Source organism: Ursus arctos, unplaced genomic scaffold (genome assembly GCF_023065955.2).
Source record: "Ursus arctos isolate Adak ecotype North America unplaced genomic scaffold, UrsArc2.0 scaffold_48, whole genome shotgun sequence".
Lineage (NCBI taxonomy): Eukaryota > Metazoa > Chordata > Mammalia > Carnivora > Ursidae > Ursus > Ursus arctos.
In genome coordinates, this window is record NW_026623065.1 from 211,222 (window position 1) to 232,909 (window position 21,688).

Genomic DNA, 21,688 nt, shown 5'->3' on the forward strand with positions numbered 1-21,688 from the left:
AAATAAATAAATAAAATCTTTAAAAAAAAAAAAAAAAGATAAGGTTACACTGGATTAGAGTGTGCCCTGATTGAATGGCTGCTGTCCTTATAAGAGCAGGGAGGTTTGGACACACAGACACAGAGGGGAGAAAGCCACCATGTGATGACAGAGGCAGGGTTTAGAGTGATGCAGATGCAATCCAAGGAAAGCCATGAATTTCCAGAAACTACCAAAAGATAGCAAGGGGCAAGGAAAGATAGTTCTCTAGCTCTTTCAATAGGAAACAGAGCCTAAGTTATAGCTTGACTTCAGATTTCCAGCCTTCAGACGTGTGAAAGAGTAAATTTCTATTGTTTTAGCCCATGTAGAGTGTAGTAATTTCTTACAGCGGTCCTAGGAAGTGAATACAAGCCCCTTTAGTGACATTTTCAGTTGTTACTATACTTTTCAACTCCAGAATATCTGTTTCTCTTTTATAATTCACATCTTTTTTATTGTTATTCTCTACTTGGAGAGATATAAGTCTCATACTATGTTTTAGTTCTTTAAATATCATTTCCCTTAATTCTTTACATATACTTAAAAGAGCTGATACAAAGTATCTGTCTCGTAAGTCCAGTGTCTGGACTTTGCTTAGGGACAGTGTGTATTCATTGCTTTTTTCTCCTTGTATATCAGCTTATGTGTGGGGGACAGCCCAAGAGCACCTCCAACATCCGTCCCTCTAGAAAGACTAACTGAACTCAGTATATAGCCATCCTGATAGTTGTGATTTATTACAGTGAAAGCACACTAAGCAAAATAAGCAAAGGGAAAGGTGCATGGGAGGTTCAGAGAAAACCAGCCACAAGCTTTCAAGAGAACTGCTCCAGTGGCATCACAAAGGTACACTTCATTCCTCCAGCAATAAAGTGTGAAACATCTTCCAGGAAAGCTCATTAGAGACTTTGTACTCAGAGGTTTTTAGTGGGAACTGGTCATTTAGGCACCCTCTGCCTCGCACATACCTGAATTTCAGAGTTCTATCAGCAAAGATATGTGCTGCATAAACCACAGGGTTTGCACCAACAGTCTAGGCACAGCAAGCCACACTTACCAGAGAATGGTGGGGACCCTCTTGATTCCAAGTTCCCAGACTTCAGACAGGGTCAGTCTGACAAGCAGGCCTGTCATAGGAAAGCACACTTGGCCCTGGTATGCCAACTTTTTTCTGCACAGTCAGACTTCTGGTTTCCCTGCAGGTATCTTGTTACTGGGGAGGGGGACTGTAAATTGGTTATTTAAAATAATATCATATGACAACTCTAGAAATCGGATTCTCACTCTTCCCTAGGATTTGTTGGCTTTGCTATTTTTTGTCATTGCTTTCTCATTAGTGACTTTAATGAACTAATTCTCCAAAGTCTGTATTCTTTGTCACGTGTGACCACTGTAGTCCCTGCTCAGCTCTATGGCGGTCAGCTATTGGCCGGAGAGAGATCTCACGAACAGCCTAGAACTAAGTCATTCAGTCTTTGTCGAAGGGCTTCGTGAGCATGTTGAATCGTATCTTCAAAATTCAGCTGGTAGCTGAAAACCTTCATTGTTGCTTGTGCAGAACATCCAGGTCAGGCAGGGGGAGAGCTAAGGGCCTTCTAGGGTCTCTCCTGGGTATGCTTACAGTGTTCTAGATTCGTAAGAATAAGTCAGAACTTTTCAGATCCCCTCATGGAAATCTCATTTTTTGGTGGTCCTTGTAAGCTTTCTATTACTCTATTGTTTGCTCCAACTAATATCTATCACTTTAACCAACCAACCACAAGTTAAGCAACTGCCTATAATTTCTTTTTTGACAATTATGCTGGGAAAAGGCTTTTTGTTCTGGGCAAGCTCCAAGTGAGATTAAACACAAACAGTCAAACAAGTAGGGTCTTGCAGACATCCCTCAGACCCATTAGTGGTAATTCTCTAGAAATGAGGTTTGAGGGAGCTCCGGACCCATTCTGTTCTCTCCAGTGGCTGCCGCATTGCTGTCTTTCACTGTGAACATGGGCTTTAGTTTTCTGAACTACTCTGGAGCCACAGGGCAGGGGATGGGACTAGGCCATGTTAAAACAGCACAAAACTCATGGTTCTGACTGAGACTCACCTGTTTTTTTTCCTCCCTCTTCCACCAGTATCAACATTCCCTCTACTGCTGCAAGTTTGAGTTTATTTCCAGAGTTCTTAAGATGTTGGTGGCAATTTTTGCCAGTTTCCTCATTGATTTTTTTTTGAGGAGAGAATTTTTGGAGGTCTTTAAGCTGCCATTTGCACTAAAGTCACTCACCACATCATACTCATACTCAAGCCACAGTCCATGACTGATTATCCTCAGGTGTTTGCAGGAATCACAGTTCAACGTAAACTGTGTCTCAGAGAGACTCCTCATGCAGTTGTGTGCACACTGTTAGGTCACAGACATGAAACTCAGCTTCAAAATAGAGCGTCACTTTAAAAGGAATTAAATTTTAAAAAAATAAAAGAATTTTCTTAAAATCGTATACTGAATAATATGACGTGGCACCTCTGGATAATAGTGACCAACCAGATCCTCAGGTTGAATTTAGGTCATTAAACAGGGCTTTGTTGTTATATTCTTCCTCCAACTTAAAAAAAACTAAAGCTTATCATATGCACAATTTTGTAATGGTAGAGTTTGGATATTTAATATATGTATGATTTCTTGAACTTGTAAATTTACTTAATTCATCTTCACAGTCATAGAGAAAGTTATTTGGGAATAAAATCAATTATCTTTGGTCATGTATATTTTACTTATCTTGATAAGGCTTGTACTATATAGAAAGAAAACATGAAGATATACAGAGATTCCAAGATATGGTGTAAAACTGCCTATCATTCTAAATCCACACTGTATCTTTAAAATATATGTACAGGCACCGGGGGGGCTCAGTCGTTAAGCGTCTGCCTTCGGCTCAGGTCATTATCCCAGGGGCCTGGGATCGAGCCCCGCATCGGGCTCCCTGCTTGGCGGGAGGCCTGCTTCTTCCTCTCCCACTCCTCCTGCTTGTGTTCCCTCTCTCGCTGTCTCTCTCTCTGTCAAATAAATAAAATCTTTAAAAAAAATTAAAAAAATACATGTAAAATTGCTCCAAATTGCCCAAGGCCTCGCTAGAGCAGTCAAGAGGAAGTAGCTGATTTTCATCATCCTGTTTGCCTGGAGACCACTCCAGACACGTACATCACACTGACGTGTGTGCAGCAGACGGGTTGGGAAGGACTCGGCTTCTCGCTGGGCCTCATGTCACAGTGGAAGTCTGAGCCTCACGACAGCATTACTGTGGCTTTGAGTTGACCGCACTGAGCTGTGTCTAGGCAGCATGCGGTTTGCTTGGTTGGTTACGAGTTGTCTGTTGACTGCGAAACAGCTCCAGTCACATTGACCTCCCATCGCCTCGTCCTCAAACTTTCCTCATCGCCTCCTGATTCCATCCATACGATGTTCTTTCTGCAGGCATCACCTCCTCCACTGCCCACTCCAGCCACTACCCAGGCTGCACCCCAAGTTACCCTGAATGCATTCCTCAGATAGGGGTTCAGTCAGCCCCTCTTCCAGAGAACCTCCCAAAATCTCCCTGACTAGAGCTGTGCCCAGGTCATCTTTTTCAGGGATCTCCTATTAGTTGAACTTTTTATTGTGTGGTTATTTTATGTATATCTTCCCAAGAATAATTAGGATCCATGGAGGGAGAGAATGTGAAGTTCTTACCAGTAATCCTGCACTTACCTCCTTGCACCTGGTGAACGGGACAGAGATTCTCCAGAGACAGTGCAGTGAGGACAACACGTTGCAGTGGGGAGGGTGCAGGATCTGAATCTGCATGGTCTGCACCATGCCTCGCTCTGCCATTCACACCACATGACACACAGCAGGATCAAAAAACATTTCTAGGAGATGTCTCCTCATGTCGAAAACAGGACTAACAGTCATTCCTCAAGGGGGCATTTGTGAGGAGAGAGAGAAGTTGTATTCATGTAAGATCTTGGGATGTATCTGTCATGCTACCCTTCACTAAATGTTGGTTGGTGGCCTACTGACAGCCTAGTCTCACATTACTGGGTCATGTCCTCTGAGCAAATCATGATCACTCAGAGAGGCATGCGCCTCTCTGCAGCTCTGAGATCCTTGTCTTGTCACAGCTGTCTCTCTCCATTGTCACAGTCAACCCCAGTCATCCTATGTTATGGGCATTATTTTCTCAGTTCTTTCTTTTGTGTCTGACATTTTGTCTTTTTCCCTGCCACTTTTTCTTAAAACATGGGTGGCTACAGCTGGATGTCTCTCCTGGAGTCTAGAGGATGTAGGATACATAGTAGCACTGCGGTGTCACTGCCCTCCCGGCCAGGTTGACCACGGTCTCTCAGGGTTTTTCCAAAGACCCACCCTCAGGGGTCTTCCACATGTCCTAAGCAGTCAATGCATTTGTTCATTTAGTCCAAACTTGTAAAATAAGTTTGGTCACCTCTGCATGCAGCCTACCTGCAAAGGAGTTAAGTGACTTGTCCAAATTGAGGCAAAAAAGCATGGTTAATCCTATAGTCACGGAAGACATGGGATGAGTCATCAAGACAATTTCCTAGAGAAAAGAACTCACACATGAATCCTTAGAGGTCACTTCTTACATCGATCTATTCAATGAACACATCATTCTAAATATACTCAGTTTTCCGTCGAATAGGACTTTTCACAACTAACTGAAGCAGCATGCATCACCAGAACACCAGAGGAAGCTAAGTGCGGGGGCTTCAGAGGGTCACAGTTTTGAGGACAGCATTCATCCTGTGCCAAAGTCCAATGACGCACTGCGAGCCCAGTGCGAGACACAGCACCTCTCTGTCCAGGAGACCCCGACACTGAGATTCCCGAGACGGTGTAGACTGTGCCCAGGGCCCTGAAATGGAAAGAGACACAGGGATGGTGAGTCTGAGGTCATATGATGTCTATAAGAAGGAAGTGGCAGGGCCTCCCCTGATCCACTGTCAACAAATCACCTGAGCAGAGAGTGAGAGGAGTGGGGAGGAAAGAGGACGAGGCTGTGATGGAAAGACCCTTCGAGTTCTGCTTCCCGCGGGGCCCAAAGTTGATTTTACCTACTGGCCCCACTCAAAGGGAGGACAGGGAAGTCATGCAGATCCTTCCCCTCCCCTTGATGGCCTCCCACAGCTGATGTACCCCAGGGGTTTGTGGCAAGGCAGGCCCACAACTCCTCCTGCTGTGTTAGGGCCAGATGTACATACAGAAGGGGACCTTGGAGAGAGAGTTGCATGCCCATCCACCTGTCCACTATCCCCTCCTCCCAGAGTGGGGTCTCTTCACTGCCCAGGAGCCTCCTCTTAAGACTGCAGCCTCTTCCACAGCCTTGCACTCAGTGAAGTGACCTCCACAGCTTCTTCCTCCATTGTAGATCACTGTAGAGGGGGATCCAGAGGGAACCCAACCTCAGAGAGAACTTGTTCCAGATTCAGAACAGCAGAAGGGGCCCCTGGGTAGCGCAGTCGTTAAGCGTCTGCCTTCGGCTCAGGGCGTGATCCCGGCGTTCCGGGATCGAGTCCCACATTGGGCTCCTCTGCTGGGAGCCTGCTTCTTCCTCTCCCACTCCCCCTGCTTGTGTTCCCTCTCTCACTGCCTATCTCTCTGTCAAATAAATAAATAAAATCTTAAAAAAAAAAAAAAAAGAACAGCAGAAGGACCAAAGACCATGACAGATCAGCCAAGACCAACCCACTTTCCACTGTGGCAGTCAGGGGGATCCCCTTCACCTCATCCTGTGTTGCTCTCTCTCCATCATTCCTGATTGGGGGACAAAATAGGGAAGGCCTCAAGGAGAGGGAGAGAGCGCTAAGCACATCTTGTGGGTGCTCCACTCTGAGGAATGGGAGGGACCACCCAGCCCTCTTTGGCACACGCCAGTTAACCTCTGCCTGATACTGGACCCAAGGGTTGATTGGGTCTGTTGTTTGGGTGTACACATATGGTATCAGGAAATTGGAGGGAAGCAGAACTTTCAAGGGAAGAAGAGGGACTCTGCATTTTTTTCCCAGAGCAAAGCTGGTTCCAGTCACTAACATAATAATCCACACCAATACTTCCAGTGCAGGACTGAGTGATCTGACCAAAAGCTCCAGAAATTGTGGACAGCTGGGTCAGCAAACCATACCCAGGATCTTAGAAATGGGGGTGCATCAACCACACAGTATCAGAGAACCAGAGGAGAAAGGACGGCCCCCATTACACTACTCCAGAACTCAGCAGCAGCCACTTGCCCACAAAATGACAGCAATAACTCTGGACAGTGAGAAGGTACAGACAGCCAACAGGTTTTTATCTCACTTCCCTGTGGGCCTTGAGGACAATGTAGGCATCAAGCTGCTGTCCCACACTAAGCAGTAATAATCAGCCTCTTTTCCAGGCTGAAGCCCAGAGATCAAGAAGCCTGGCTGCCTGACCTGGAGCCCAGGAAGCTCTTCTGAGAGGCAATTGCAAATCTGGGGGTCAGGAGTTTGGCAACAAAGCCCAGGTGTTGCTGAAGCTGAGCTGCTCCCCTAGTGCACGTGTTGGTGGCCATCTCTCCTTGGCCCTTGGACACTGAGGGTGGCTGAGTCAACCCCACCTGGACCACAGACCCTGGCATGGGGGAGGGACAAGTAGAACAGTGAGTTGGGTGAATGAGGGAGTGGACCAGAGCTGAATGAGGGGCCCCCCACAAATCTTCCACCCAGAAAAGTTCAGCTCTCATCTGTGCAGAAAGTGAGGAGCACAATGAGAGGGGCACAGGTCGTGTATAGATGCTCAAGAGCTCTGCTCCCTGAGATTCCAGAAAGGGGCAACCCTAAGTCCCTCTTATTCTCTCCCTAGGCACCATGGGGAGATGGGCTCCTGCATTCATATATGTCCCTGCTCCTTGACACTCAGCCCTGGGTACCAGCTCTAGCAGAATGATGCCCCCCACAAATGTCCATGTTCTAATCCTTGGAATCTGCCCGCATGTTGCCTTACATGGGGAAGGGGAATTAAAGTTGCAGATGGAATTAGGTTGCCAATCAGCTCACATTAAAATCAGGAGATGATCCTGGATTATCCAAGTGGTCACAAGGTCATTAAAAGTGGAAGTGCAGCAGAAGAGTCCACTAGGATGTGGGGCAGTCAGTCAGCTATTGCTGGCATTAGAGGTGGAAGGGGCAACTAAGCAGGGAGTGTAGACAACCTCTAGAAGCTAGAAAAAGCCAGGAACAATATTCTCTCCCAGCGCCTCCAAAAAGGAACACCCTACAGACGTATTTATTTTAGTCCAGTGAGGCCCATATGAGACTCTAACCTGCAGAAGTGTAAGACACTATATTTATGAGGTTTGAAGGCAATACATTTGTGGTAATTGGTTACAGCAATGGGAAACTGATACAGTAATGCCCAAGTCAATGGACTGAAGAAGAAGAATCTTGATCATTTCAGCAGATACAGAAAAAGCATTTAGGACAATTCAACATACATTCAAGATTTTAAAAACTCTCAGCAAAATAAGAATTAAGAAAGACTTTGTCAACTTGATGAAGGACACTTACAGTTTATAGTTAACATAATAGTGATGGAAGATAAAATTATTTCCTCTGAATTCAACACGACACAGGAGTTGGTGACTATCATAACAAATACTAGGGTCATCTACTGATTTCATTTCCTTTGGATGTATCCCTAGATATGTGATTACTGGATCATATGGTGGTTCTATTTGCAATTATCTGAGGAAACTCAGTACTGTTTTCCATAATGGCTGTACCATTTTACATTCTCACTAACAGTATATGAATGTTCAAATTTCCATTTTCTTACCAACATATATATAAACCATCCTAACAGGTGACATGATATTGTCCTTTGATTTGGATTTCTCTGATGATTAATGATGCTGAGCTGCTTTTCATATGTCTGTCAGCCATTTGTATTTCTTCATTGGAAAAATGTCTATTGAAATATTTAGCCCATTTTTATGTTGGGTGAAACACTTTCTTAAAAGATTCATTTATTTTGAGAGAGCGAGAGAAAGCACAAGAGGAGGGAGGGTCAGAGGGAGAAGCAGACTCTGCTGAGCAGGGAGCCTGATGTGGGACTTGATTCCAAGACTCCGGGATCATCACCTGAGCAGAAAGCAGATGCTTAACCAACTGAGTTATTCAGGCGCCCCTGGATTAAACACTTTTATTTTAATGATTAGTAGCAGTTTCTTATATATTTTGGATATTAGCCTCTTTTTTATTTTTTAAAGATTTTATTTTTTAGAGAGAGAGTGAGCAAGTAGTAGGTGGGGCAGAGGACAAGGTAGAGAATCTCAAGCAGAATCCAAAATGAGTATGGAGCCCAAAGCAGGGCTTGAACTCATAACCCTGAGATCATGCCCTAAGCTGAAATCAAGAGTTGGATGCTTAATCAGCTGAGCCACCCAGGGCCCCTAGTCTCTTTTCTGATACAAGGTTTGCAATTGGATTCTCCCATTCTATAGACTGCCTTTTCATTCTGTTGATTGTTAAAGAGACTATCCTTTCCTCATTGTGTACTCTTGGCACCCTCATCAAAGATCATTTATCCATGTATGTGTGAATTTATTTGGGGGCTCTCTCTTCTGTTCCATTGCTCTATCTACCTGCTTTTTTTTAAAAAAAATTAATGTACAGTATATGTTTCAGAGGTGAAGTTTAGTGATTCATCAGTTGCATATAATACCCAGTGCTCATTACATCACGTGCCCTCCTTAATGCCCATCACCCAGTTACCCCATCCGCCCACCCAACTCCCCTTCCGCAACCCTCAGGTTGTTTCCCAGAGTCAAGAGTCTCATAAGGTTTGTCTTTCTCTGATTTCTTACCCTTCAGTTTGCAAAGAGCAATGGACAGATGATCTAAGCAGAAGATCAACAATCAACAAGATCTCACTCTTTGCATCAAAAAACAAGGGCTTTGGATGACACACTGGACCAGATGGACTTTAGAGATATATTCAGAGCACTTCATCCTAAAGGAGCAGAATGCACATTCTTCTCAAGTGCACATGGAACATTCTCCAGAATAGATCACATACTGGGTCACAAATCAGGTCTCAACAGGTACCAAAAGACTGGGATGGTTCCCTACATATTTTCAGACCACAATAATGTAAAACTTTTTTTTTTTTTTAAGATTTTATTTATTCGACAGAGACAGAGACAGCCAGCGAGAGAGGGAACACAAGCAGAGGGAGTGGGAGAGGAAGAAGCAGGCTCATAGTGGAGGAGCCTGATGTGGGGCTCGATCCCATAACGCCGGGATCACGTCCTGAGCCGAAGGCAGACGCTTAACAGCTGTGCCACCCAGGTGTCCCCACAATGCTGTAAAACTTAAAGTCAACCATAAGAAAAAATTTGGAAGACCACAAATACATGGAGCTTAAAGAACATCTTTTTTTTTTTTAAGATTTTATTTATTTATTCGACAGAGACAGAGACAGCCAGCGAGAGAGGGAACACAACCAGGGGGAGTGGGAGAGGAAGAAGCAGGCTCATAGCGGAGGAGCCTGATGTGGGGCTCAATCCCATAACGCCGGGATCACGCCCTGAGCCGAAGGCAGATGCTTAACCGCTGTGCCACCCAGGCGCCCCAGCTTAAAGAACATCTTACTGAAGAATGAAGGCGCCAAGCAGAAAATTAAAGAATTAAAAAAAAAATGGAAGCAAATGAAAATGAAAACACGACAGTTCAGAACCTTTGGAATGCAGCAAAGGTAGTCCTAAGAGGGAAGTATATAGCAATACCGGTCTTTCTCAAGAAACAAGAAAATTCTCAAATACACATCCTAACCTTACTCCTAAAGGAGATGGGGAAAAAACCCAGCAAATAAAGCCTAAAGCCAGCAGGAGAAGAGAAATAACAAAGATTAGAACAGAAATCAATGATATAGAAATCAAAAGAACAGTAGAACAGATCAACAAAACTAGGAGCTCATGCTTTGAAAGAATAAGATTGATAAACCCTAGCCAGACTTATCCAAAAGAAAAGAGAAAGGACTCAAAATCACAAACGAAAGAGGAGAGATCACAACCAACACTGAAGAAATACAAACAATTATAAGAACATATTATGAGCAATTATGTGCCAACAAACTTGGCAATCTGGAAGAAATGGATGCATTCCCAGAAACATATAAACTACCAAAACTGAAACAGGAAGAAATAGAAAACCTGAACAGACCCATAATCAGCAAAGAAATTGAAGCAGTAATTAAGAATCTCCCAACAAACAAGAGTCCAGGACCAGATGGCCTACCAGCGGAAACCAAACATATAAAGAAGCATTAATAACTTATTCTCCTGAAGCGGTTTCAAAAAATAGAAATGGAAGGAAAACTTCCAAACTCTTTCTATGAGGCCAGCACTACCTTGATCCCCAAACCAAAGACCCCACCAAAAAGGAGAATTACAGACCAATATTCCTGATGAACATCGATGCAAAAATTCTCACCAAGATACTAGCTAATAGGATCCAACAGTACATTAAAAGGATAATTCACCGTGACCATTTAGGATTTGTTCCTGGGCTGCAAGGATGGTTCAACATCTGCAAATCAATCAATGTGATACACCACATTAATAAAAGAAAGGTCAAGAACCATACGATCCTCTCAATTGATGCAGAAAAAGCATTTAAGAAAATACAAAATCTTTTCTTGATAAAAACTCTCTGCTGTGTAGGGATAGAGGGAACATGCCTCAGCATCATAAAAGCCACATATGAAAAACCCATGGCAAATATCATCCTCAATGGTGAAAATCTGAGAGCTTTTCCCGTAAGGTCAGGAACATGACAAGGCTGTCCACTCTCACTGCTGTTGTTCCACATAGTACTGGAAGTCCTCGCCTCAGCAATCAGACAACAGAAAGAAAAGACATCCAAACTGGCAAAGAAGAAGTCAAACAAGGTACTCTATGGAGAAAGTCCCAAAGACTCCACCCAAAAATTGCTAGGACTCATACAGGAATTCAGCAAAGTGGCAGGATATGAAATCAGTGCACAGAAGTCAGTTGCATTTTGATACACTAAGAATGAGGCAGATGAAAGAGAAGGCATCGATCCCATTTACAGTTGCCCAAAAAACCCATTAAATTACCTAGGAATAAACAGAACCAAAGAGGTAAATGGTCTGTACTCTGAAAATTATAGAACCTTATGAAAGAAATCGAGGAAGACACAAAGAAATGGAAAAACATTCCATGCTCATGGATTGGAAGAACAAATATTGTTAAAATGTCTATGTTACCCAAAGCAATCTACACATTCAACACAATCCCTATCAAAATACCATCAGCATTTTCCATAGACCCAGAGCAAACAATCCTAAAACTTGTATGGAACCAGAAAAGACCCCAAATAGCAAAAGTAATATTGCAAAAGAAATCCAAAGCTGGAGGCATCATGATTCCAGACTTCAAGCTATATTACAAAGCTGTAATCATCAAGACAGTATGGTACCGGCACAAAAACAGACACATAGATCAATGGAACAGAACAGAGAATCCAGAAGTGGACCCTCGACTCTATGGTCAATTTATCTTCCACAAAGCAGGACTGAATACCCAATGGAAAAAAGACGCTCTCTTCAACAAATGGTGTTGGGAAAATTGGACAGCTACATGCAAAAGAATGAAACTTGACCACTCTCTCACACCATACACAAAGATAAACTCCAAATGGATGAAAGACCTAAGTGTGAGACAGGAATCCATCAGAATCCTAGAGGAGAGCATAGGCAGCAACCTCTAGGACAGCAACCTTTTTCATGACACATCTCCAAAGGCAAGGGAAACAAAAGAAAAAATGAACTTGTGGGACTTCATCAAGATAAAAAGCTTCTGCACAGCCAAGGAAACAGTCAAAAAAACTAAGAGGCAGCCCACGGAATGGGAGAAGATATTTGCAAATGTCTTAATCAGATAAAGGGCTAATATCCAAAATCTATAAAGAACTTCTCAAATTCAACACCCAAAGAATAAATAATCCAAGCAAGAAATGGGCAGAAGACACAAATAGACATTCTCCAAAGAAAACATACAAATGGACAACAGACACATGAAAAATGTTAAATATCACTTGGGAAATACAAATCAAAATCATAATGAGATACCACCTCATTAACAAGTCAGGAAATGACAGATGTTGGCAAGGATGAGGAGAAAGGGGAACCCTCTTGCCCTGTTGGCGGGAATGGAAACTGGTATCTAATTCTGGAGAAGAATTTGGAGGTTCCTCAAAAAGTTAAAAACAGAACTTCCCTATGACCCAGCAATTGCACTACTAGGTATTTATCCCAAAGATACAAATATAGTGACCCGAAGGGGCACCTGCATCCCAATGTTTATAGCAGCAATGTCCACACCAGCCAAACTATGGAAAGAGCCCAGATGTCCATTGACAGATGAATGGATAAAGAAGATGTGGTATATATGGAATGGAATATATATATGTGGTGTGTATAATGGAATACTACTCAGCCATCAAAACAATGAAATCTTGCCATTTGCAATGATGTAGATGGAACTGGTGGGATTACGCTAAGCAAAATAAATTAATCAGAGAAAGACAATTATCATATGATCTCATGCACACGTGGAATTAAAGAAACAAAATAGAGGATCATGGGGAAGAGAGGAAAAATACAACAAGATGAGAGAGAGGGAGACAGGCCATAAGAGGCTCTTAATCATAGGAAACAAACTGAGGGTTGCTGGAGGGGAGGTGGTGGGGGATGGGGTAACCGGGTGCTGGGCATTAAGGAGGGCACGTGATGTAATGAGCACTGTGTATTATATGAGACTGATGAATCACTGGCCTCTACCTCTGAAACAAATAATACATTATATGTTAATTAATTGGATTTAAATAAAAAAATAAAGAGCACCCTTGCATAAAAATAAACCAACAAACAGACAGACAGACAGAAAGTAGACCAGTGATTACCTGGTGACGGGATGGTTGGGGGAGGGAAGGATTGTAAGGGCATCAGGGAATTTTTTGAGAATGATGACTATGTTCATTATCATGGGTATATACATGTGTCAAAACTCATCAAATTGGGTTTGTTTAAAAAAGTCTTCCCCTATGGACTCTGGGAAACAAACGGAGGGTTTCAGAGGGGAGGCGGTGGGGGATTGGGCTAGGCCGGTGCTGGGTATTAAGGAGGGCACGTATTGCATGGAGCACTGGGTGTTATACGCAAACAATGAATCATGGAACACTACATCAAAAACTAATGATGTACTGTATGGGGAATAACAAAACATAATAAAAAAATTTTAAAAAAAATTCCCATTATCCTGGCAAGAGAGAACCCATCCCTGATCCTTCAGATGCCAGCCAGGGAACAGTAGCTATTGTGCATCTGACCCAGAGCCTGGGGCCTGGAGGGAACTGCTGCTTCAGAAGAACCGCATAAGGAGATGCACGAAGGCTGGAAATCTTGGCTCCTACGTCAGCATAGATGTTCATGGAACCAGGCTCAGATGTGCCCTTTAAGGTACCCCTCCCATTTTCTCCCAACACACAAAACAAGCAGGAAAGGGAATCCAGAGATCATTGACAAGAATCCCAGAAAGATTCCAAAGTTGGTAAACGGCCAACGGGGAGACTGAGGCTGGAAAGTCCTGCCTGCCCTGAGTCCATCTGCAAATTATCTTCCTCTGGCTTTGTCCCCTTCACACGCAGGATTTGATCTCCTTCCGTGTTTTTCCCCACTAGGTGCTGATGCAGTTCCAGAGATTGAACTACAATAGGACAAGTTCCAAAACCAAACACAAAACTAAAAAAGCATCTCAACGGAAGAAGCAGGACACAGTCTTCCTGGCCTTAGAGTGGAGAAAGGCAACCCCAGTCCTGGGGCAGGAAGGAGTTCTGGGGCAGAGAAGTCTTAAAGACTCCCACTTTCAGTGGTTGTTTCTACTCCTGGGAAAGTCCCTGCAACCCCTAAATCTCAGGAGTTCTGAGGGGCTGTCTCTGCTGTTTGCCCAAATTCACTGACTGAAATGGACCCGTGCTCTGAGTAAGGGGGATTTTGGGGTGCCCTCCAGTGGCTAGGGAGAAGGGTTGCCACTTCTCCTTCCTCCCACATACAGTAGCTGATGACTCTGGAAGATTTCCTAGGTCAGGAACGAATATGAGAGTCTGTGCAAGTTTTCCATTACTGCAGGAAGTAAAAGACCCAAACCACACACATGGGCTCTAAAACAAAACAAGGGCTTTAATCTCCTAACATGCAAATCTATCACGGTACTATTTAAAACAACTAAATGGTGCCCCCTACATAAGGAAATAGATGGGGGGAAGGGGTGTGGAGACAATGGGCACAAGGATGCAGCTGCTGAGGAATCCCTGCAGGGCCACTGGACACTTGCTCAGCCCTGAGGTTGACTGCGGCCAGTTCTTCTCCTTCTTGAGTGCTGCTGACCAGCTAGGACCGGGGCTCCAGCTGGCAGGACAGGGTGTAGCTAAGGACAGAGGGACACCTGTGAGTTGCCCAGGAGCTTCCATTCAAGAGTCCCTGCCAGTGTTTGCCCACAGCTGGAGTCTGGCGCCCCAGCAACAAGGCCTGAGGCTGCCCAGGGAAGGAGGATCCCAGGAGTGGCCAGCAGAAAGAGTCCACCCTGAACCTCACCGACCCAGCTCCTGATGGGCCTCACCTCTCAGCCTCGCTGAGCGGCTCCATAGCCTGGAACCAGGCCCAAAAAGGATCCTCGGGCTCTAGGGTGTAATTCTCGGCAGCCACCTGGAGCAGCATGATGTCCGTCATGACTTGGTATTCCTGAGCAGACAGAGAAGCACAGGATGCATAGGGAGCCTGGGGTGGGGGGGGAGCTGCAGGGCCTGGTGACGGTTGAGGAGCGGGACCGGGGACCTATCCCAGGTCCTGGCACACATGGCCACCCTCCTGCTTGCAGATTCATCTGGTCTCCACCTGTTCTCAGAGGTGAATATCAGTAGCCCCTCCTCCGGGAAGTTCTCCTGGATGCCATGCTTTGTCCCCATCTCCTAACGGGATGAGACTTGCACTGCTTTCTTCTCAAGGGATCCCAGGAAATGTGAGGTGGAGGGCATGGAGCCAAGCAATGTTCTTCCCAGGGACATCTCTGAGGCCCACTCCCTACCCTTCCCTGCGGGAAGCGCCACATATGCTCACCTTATTTCTTTTGCGGTGGTTGATCTCATTCCCCTGGAATGCAGACAAAGTCCATCAGAATGAGGCCCCTGGTTCTTAGGAGCACTTGATTCCCATCCCTTCTCATGCTGCACCATGGCCAGGACCCATGAGGGGGCCGTGCATACACAGATAGTGGGCCTGGGATCTAGGCCAGGCTCTGGGGTCCAGAGAAAGGAGGACATGGGGCAGATGGACTGGCTACAGGTCGGGACCCTGCAGCACCACCCTCTCGGAAGACAGTAGGGGAGGCCGAAGCCTCAGGCAGGAAGGGGCTGCTGCGGCTACTGAGGTGCTTGCTGACGTGGAGGGTCCTGACTTCATTCTCCCCCCACGGGCAAACTCACCGGGGGAGGCTGAGGTCCACTCAGACAGACCTCACGCAGCTTTGCCTTCAGGAAGCTCTGCTGCTTCACCAGTCTTCGGCACCGGGAGCCGTGGCCTAACTGCAGCCTCACCTCGCTCATCCCTGAGATGGGCAACAGCCCCCAGGCTCACAGGGTAGCCGTGAGGCTGTCATGACGGGAGGTTTGCCGAGTCCTGAGAGCTCAGGCCTCAGTACAGGGGCGTTCTGCTCCCAAACCTCCGGATTCTGGTCCCTCCCCCACAATCCTCAGGCTCACCCACCTCCAGATAGTCCTCCATGGCGGTATCTAACATCACCAGCTCGGTGAGGAAAGTGCCAAGGAAAGGCACGACACCCTGTGTCATGAGGGGGAGGGTTGGGATGAGTCCCTGCTCGCTGGTGTCCACAGGGACCCTCCACTGAAAACGCTCCAGCCTCCTAGCCCACCCCATGGGCTCATGTGGAGCAGCCTAGGACCCTTAGCAGCCTCCCCCCACGGGTTCCCTTTCCCCTCCCCCCCAGAACATCAGACTCCTCCTCATCACCTTCAGGGCCTGCTTTACAAAAATGCCAGGGAATGGAGCACTAGGCCGGTCCCTCTCCACCCGCAAAACCCATTCTCTATGGACCTTTCTGGACCCTCCTCCTGGTTCTTTTGAAATAAGAATTGTAGAAGCTGTGGCCCCAGGAGCCGCAGCTGGAGTGGGAAGGACGCCGCCCCCTTCCTGATCTTTCCTTTTTGGGAGGCTTCCAGCCCTCAGAGAGGAGCCCTCCTCCTCCTCTGACTTTGGAGGCCCTGGGCCTCAGGCACATTCACCTTCTTCTGCATCCTCTTCTGGGCTCCACGGAGGGCCATCACCAGGGTGGCAAATCTATTGGACGGTCGTTCCTGCAGGGCCAAGGACAAGTTCCTTGAGACCATCATACCCTCAGGCCACTTGCCCCCACCATCTTGGACGTCAGAACCTAGACATCTGACCTAACTCATACTGATCCTGAGGCCCCATTATCCAGAAGCAGGCCGTGAGTGATTCCAGAACAATCTCACTCCAACGTTCACTCCATGTGTGAACTTGACCTTGCAGCCTGGCCTCCCCGAGCCTGTTTTCTCATCGGGAAACGTGACAACTCCACCTATCTCCCATGGTCTCCTGAGGACTCAGGGTCCTATTACTCTAATCATTGTTGTGGCCCTCAACCCAGCCCAACCCCATCACTGAGCACAGGTCTGTCCTCTGGGCTCTCCAGGTTTGTAGAGGCCCCCACCTGGGCCAGCTGTCGACACAGAGAGAGAGGGTGTCTAGGCTAGGGAGTCTGCTTGGACACCACCTGCTTGCCCCCTCGCCACCAACGGCATCCTCACCTAGGCTGTCGCCACATTCATGACAAAGGCTTCCCCTCCCCAAGGAATCCTTCAGACCATTCCCGACTTCATCCACTCAGGACCCTGTTCCCTCCCACCCCTCCTCTCTTTCCAGACCTGCACCTTCCAGGCTACCTTGATGAGCAGGTTCCTGCCCTGTGCGGTGTCCTTGCTGCACAGCTTTTGAAAGATCCTCAATGGCTTCCTGAAGAGAGGCAAGGGAGGCACGATCAATGGACGGATAATGTGGCAGGGTTGAGTGTGAGTGCCTTTTCTTTGAGAACCCCAGAGTGTCAACCTGCCTGGTTGAGGGTTTCTTCTGGGATGCTCTGAGCACTAAGGTCTTTGTAGGACATGGGAGGGAGCTCTCATGTGGCTCGTCCTGGGCCTCCCTTCCCATATTCATTGAGAAACGCTGTTTGGGTCAATTTGGGGTTCAAATGGGCAGAGCTTAGTGGCTGTCAAGGAAACACGTGAAGAGATTTAATGCAGCTCAGCCCCATGTGGGACATTTGGCAAAACTGATTTCTAAAGCGGGAGGCATGGTGGCCTCCTCACCAGGAAGGCTGAGAGACGCACCCACCAGCCCAGGTCCTGTGGTCGGGGTTTGCCACCTCCCAGAAGGTCCAAGCTGCCTGAGAGGGAAGAGGACAAGCCTCTGGGAGCTCCCTCGTCCATCCTGGTCCCTCCATGGAGAGAGGCCTACTCACCTGGAAACCTTCCCCCACGTGTTCTCGAGGCGGTGAATGGAGACACTCTGCAGAGCCGAGAGGATGGCACGTAAGGACGAGTAGTTCCTCAGGGCTTGACAGGCCTGGGGAGGGAAGAGAATGGGCTGTCACTTGGGGAGCCGGCACCTGATTGGCTCTCAAGCTTCAGTCCCCCTCAGGGGAAAGTGCTCCTGCTGGAGGAAGCCGCTGTCCAGGGACCTGCCGAAGGGCACACGTGAGGCCCAGAGGAGGAGGAAGATTTTACCTCACTCCAAGGAAGGAGCCAGGCAGAAACCGAGCATCCCAGCATGGGGCCATGCAAGGCAAGGTCAGCATGCCCCTGGACGGAAGAGCCTAGGGACTGCACAGTCCCTAGGGCAAAGACCAGGGCCTTCCACCCTGACACCTGATCAAGGGAAGAGCAGTGCCCGAGACTCAGGAGAGCACCTCGGCTGGGCTTCCCGTTGCATACCTTGGCCACCTTGATCCAGTGCTCCACCACCATGGCCCTGTCCCGGGCTGTCATGCTTGGGTTGCCAAGGCAGGTGGTGATGACACACTTGGCCACACCGTTGAACTGGGCGACAGTGGCCCGGACTGTGGGTGCCAGGTGCTCATTGCCAGGCTTGTTGCGCTTGGACCAGACGGAGCCCAGGCACTGATGGGGCAGCAGCTTCTTGAACAGCTCCTAGAGAACAGGCGGACCTTGGTTCACCCAGCCATTTTCCATGCAAGACTCATGTCCTACGTAGGGGTCACAGGTCAGAGCTGAACCTCAGGGAGCTGAGAATCTGGCCTGAGCCTGGTTGGAGACCGTGGATTTCATTCCATTGCTTTTCCCTGAGGGAACCCAGTACACAATGACCCAGGAGCAAACAGAGCAAGGGAAGGAAGGAGGGCATTGGCACCCTGATCATGCTCAGGAACTCCCAGCTCCAGGTGGCACTGCAAGGTGGTCCAACCCAAGGGGGCTTCTTCCCCTCCCCTCCAACTGGTCATCCCCCTGGTCCTTCCCCCCTTTCAGATGCACATTCTCACACGGGAGCTGCAACCACACGTTCTTCCGTCTGCCCTGTCCTCATGGACACATCAGATGCCTAATCAATGCTGAGGGTACTTATCCTCCAAGGCACATGAGTGGGTGACCCATGGACTTGACTGAAGACAGGGAGCTGCCCTCCTCCACCCACGGGACCAGGGCCTGCCCATTGGTCTCTCCATTCTGGCTCATTTCTTCTCCCTAGTACCTCCGTATCAGTGCTTATCAGGGTCTCTCGCTACAGTCCGCAGCTGGATAGTGAAAGCTTGGGGCTAAGCGCCTTGATGGGTTGACAGGGTTGGGAAGTGGTGGAGCTGAGATTTGGTCCCAGACCATAGGAGTCCACATCAGGGAAAGGCAGGTGTGGGGCAGGTGAGAGCAGAAGGAAGGCCTGCCCCTGGCCCACCCTGAGAGCCCAGCTGCTCACCGCATCCATATACGTGAGCTGCTCTGCCACCAGCCTGGGAGGGAAGTCCAGGAGGTCGGGCTTCTCCTCACCCAGCTGGTTCTTTGGGGTGACACAGCAGTGGCAGGAAGCCTCTGGGGCCGCGGTGGGCTCTGTGGCTGTTGCCTGAGTGAAACTTTCTAGCAAAAAGGGTGGTCCAGCTGACTGCTGCTTAGCACCCGGCACACATGCAGAAGATGGGAGCTCGGGTTGCAGTTCTGGAACAGCTGACGGAGGGGAGGCTGGCTCTGACACCGCAGGTGACAGTTGACACAGAGCCGGGGTCGCCTCTAGCTCTATAGGAGGCCCTGTTCCTGGCTCTGCCGCTGGAAGGAGCCCTGGAGCTGGCACTGGGGCAGGAGACAGAGAAAGGTTCATCCACATCACTGACTTTCCGTATGCCTTTGCAAAACCAGGACAGACCCCATGGCCTTGAAAGGAATACCCAGCCCATGAACCGCATCCCAGTTAGCCTTCCCAGCTTGCCATCCCCCTTACCCTCCACCTCTGCCTCAGTGAGCGCCAGAAGTTCCCGCTGCATCAGGAGAAGGGGGACATGGTTTGTCAGGTCCCAGGCATGCCACTTCAGAACCATGGCCCCATGCACATAGGCCACCTTGATCTCGACACGGTCACAGCCCAGGGACTGATAGATAGCCTGCAAATTCTGGCCAGGCCAGGTACCCAAGAAGGGAGACAGGGTGCTGGGGAGAGTCATATGTGGAACAGAGTCAGAGGCCTGGCCTTGCATTGCACATGCTACTCCCACAGCACCGTTCTTTCTGTATGGGTCCCAGAGGATGGCCCCAGCCCCCTTCCAGCCCCTCTCTAGCTGTCCTCGTAGTGGGAGGCCTGGTCCTCCAGAAAACCTGAATGAGTCTGGTTTTTCCACTTCTCCTCTCCTCTACCTGGCCATGGGCCTGGTCTACTCTATCCTCCATGCACACCAGTATCAAGGCTCAGGTTGGAGGCAGATTTGTGAGTGGTCGGCTCAGCACACCCTCGGTTCTTGGCCCCGGTTGGGGTGGTCAGCAGGGAGGGGCAGGCAGAGCAAGTTGGGACCGTCAAAGGGATGGGTGTTTCAGGCACCCACTGAGCCCAGACTGTGCTCTGCCGCCCAGAGGGCCCGGGACCCCCTCCACAGCCTTCTTTGACTCATCTGCTTCTTCACATGAAGCCCCCCAGATGAAGCCCACCCACTGGAAATCAAGAGATCGGTGAGATCCCTGGTTCGGCAAATCCCTCCCCAGCCACCACCCCTGTAGTCCCCCACCCTGCTCTGTGGAGGCAGCCAGCCCTGCTTCTGGACCCAAACCCCTGTCAAAGTTTTACTTGATCATTTCATCTGTCCTATGATCCAGCTCTCGGTGGATCCTTTCAAAGCTAGAGGAGGCTACGAAGATATCACATCTAACAACCATTGGACATGCGTGCTTAGGGTGTGCAGAGTGCCTATCTGACCCTCTGACTAGAACTGAGACCCAGACACTGTATCTCCTCTCTCCATTCACATTCCTAGGTGCTTAATATACATTCTTGAATGACTACTTCCCAGCCCGCACTTTCCAAATCCTGAGTGGCCCGTGGGCTGGTCTGCCTGCTCCCAGTGTGCCCCTGAGCTGCTCACACAAAGGACAACTACCAGAACCATCTAGATGGAATCTCAGAAGTCCTTTGCACATGGGGAAACTGCCTGCTTTGCATTTCCTTTCGTCAACCCAGAAGGGCCACCGGCCTGTGAGGGTTGCACTTGAGAGCTTCTTGACCGGAGAGAGAGAACTATTAAGCAAGAAGATGCCCAGCACGTCCAGGAGCCCTTTCTACAGAGCCAAGCACCAGAGTAGCCCGTGCCATGTTTCCTCCCATGATTTCCTACAGTAACTGTATGAGGTTCATCCTCTTAACCACCCCAGTTTTCAGAAGAGGAAAGGGAAGGTCAGAGAGGGGTAGTGCCATTCCCGAGATGTACACCCAGTAGATGGGAGGCTCACCCTGTGCTGTGCATGGGGTGGGCACTCACCTATTGAACTGCTGGCCCAGGACCTGTGTGGCTGAAGTGAACATCTCGTACATGCAGAAGATCGTTGAGGTGGTTGAGATGCTCCCATCTGGGAAGGATGGCACCAGGGACTGTACGAAACGCTCCATTGTGCCTTCTCGGAGCCTCAGCATCGTCTGGGCCTCATCCAGGGACAGGGATGATTCCTTTTCCCACCAGGTAGAGAAGGGGGGTGTGGGGGGCAATGGAGTCAGCTTCAACACCACGAACCACCAGGATGATCAGGGTCTGGTGCTCAGACCAGAGAGTCCCATCCCTTCGGGAACTTGTGCAAGAAAAGGGACTTGAGGGCCCACCCAGAAAAAGGCTCTAGGCTTGAAAGTACAATTGCCTTTAGGGGTGAAATGAGAAAGCATTGGTCACTTCAACACATCTTGTTAGCTGAGCCACCACAGCATTTCTCTCTCTGAATAGGCTTTATTAAGAACTGTATGCCTTTGAGTCATCAGTCAACATCCCTACTGCAGACAGGAGAAAGCAGAGGCTTAGCATCT

The 21,688-nt window shown here is 48.2% G+C and overlaps 1 protein-coding gene and 1 long non-coding RNA gene across 20 annotated transcripts in view; one reads left to right on the forward strand and one right to left on the reverse strand.

Annotated features, from left to right (window-relative positions):
- Nucleotides 1-14,251, forward strand: part of LOC125282077 (uncharacterized) — a 102,825-nt gene extending 88,574 nt beyond the window's left edge. For 13 of the 19 annotated variants that reach the window (XR_008957431.1, XR_008957434.1, XR_008957436.1 and 10 more), the window contains 2 exons: nt 44-13,558; nt 13,780-14,251. This is a non-coding gene — a long non-coding RNA (uncharacterized LOC125282077). The remainder of the gene's footprint in view (nt 1-43; nt 13,559-13,779) is intronic. The other 6 variants (XR_008957441.1, XR_008957439.1, XR_008957443.1 and 3 more) reach the window with 2 other exon arrangements.
- Nucleotides 14,252-14,255: 4 nt separating this feature from the next.
- On the reverse strand, nt 14,256-19,835 carry LOC130542712 (ral guanine nucleotide dissociation stimulator-like). The gene is made up of 9 exons (XM_057306934.1): nt 19,118-19,835; nt 18,124-18,339; nt 17,652-17,755; nt 17,077-17,146; nt 16,396-16,467; nt 15,580-15,934; nt 15,215-15,247; nt 14,718-14,839; nt 14,256-14,525 (listed from the first exon to the last, which is right to left on the reverse strand). The coding sequence occupies exons 1-6, from the start codon at nt 19,517-19,519 to the stop codon at nt 15,788-15,790; spliced, it is 1,011 nt and encodes a 336-aa protein (XP_057162917.1). The 5' UTR covers nt 19,520-19,835; the 3' UTR covers nt 14,256-14,525; nt 14,718-14,839; nt 15,215-15,247; nt 15,580-15,787.
- Nucleotides 19,836-21,688: the final 1,853 nt, after the last annotated feature.

What these genes read in the sequence shown, in the direction of transcription:
- LOC130542712 (XM_057306934.1), bottom strand. Translation starts at nt 19,519, where the DNA reads ATGTGGATGAACCTTTCTCTGTCTCCTGCCCCAGTGCCAGCTCCAGGG. An exon ending in AGCTCACGTATATGGATGCG is followed by an intron (nt 18,340 to 19,117) that starts GTGAGCAGCTGG and finishes CCTGTTCTCTAG; the next exon opens with GAGCTGTTCAAGAAGCTGCT. An exon ending in AGAAGAGGATGCAGAAGAAG is followed by an intron (nt 15,935 to 16,395) that starts GTGAATGTGCCT and finishes CTCATGACACAG; the next exon opens with GGTGTCGTGCCTTTCCTTGG.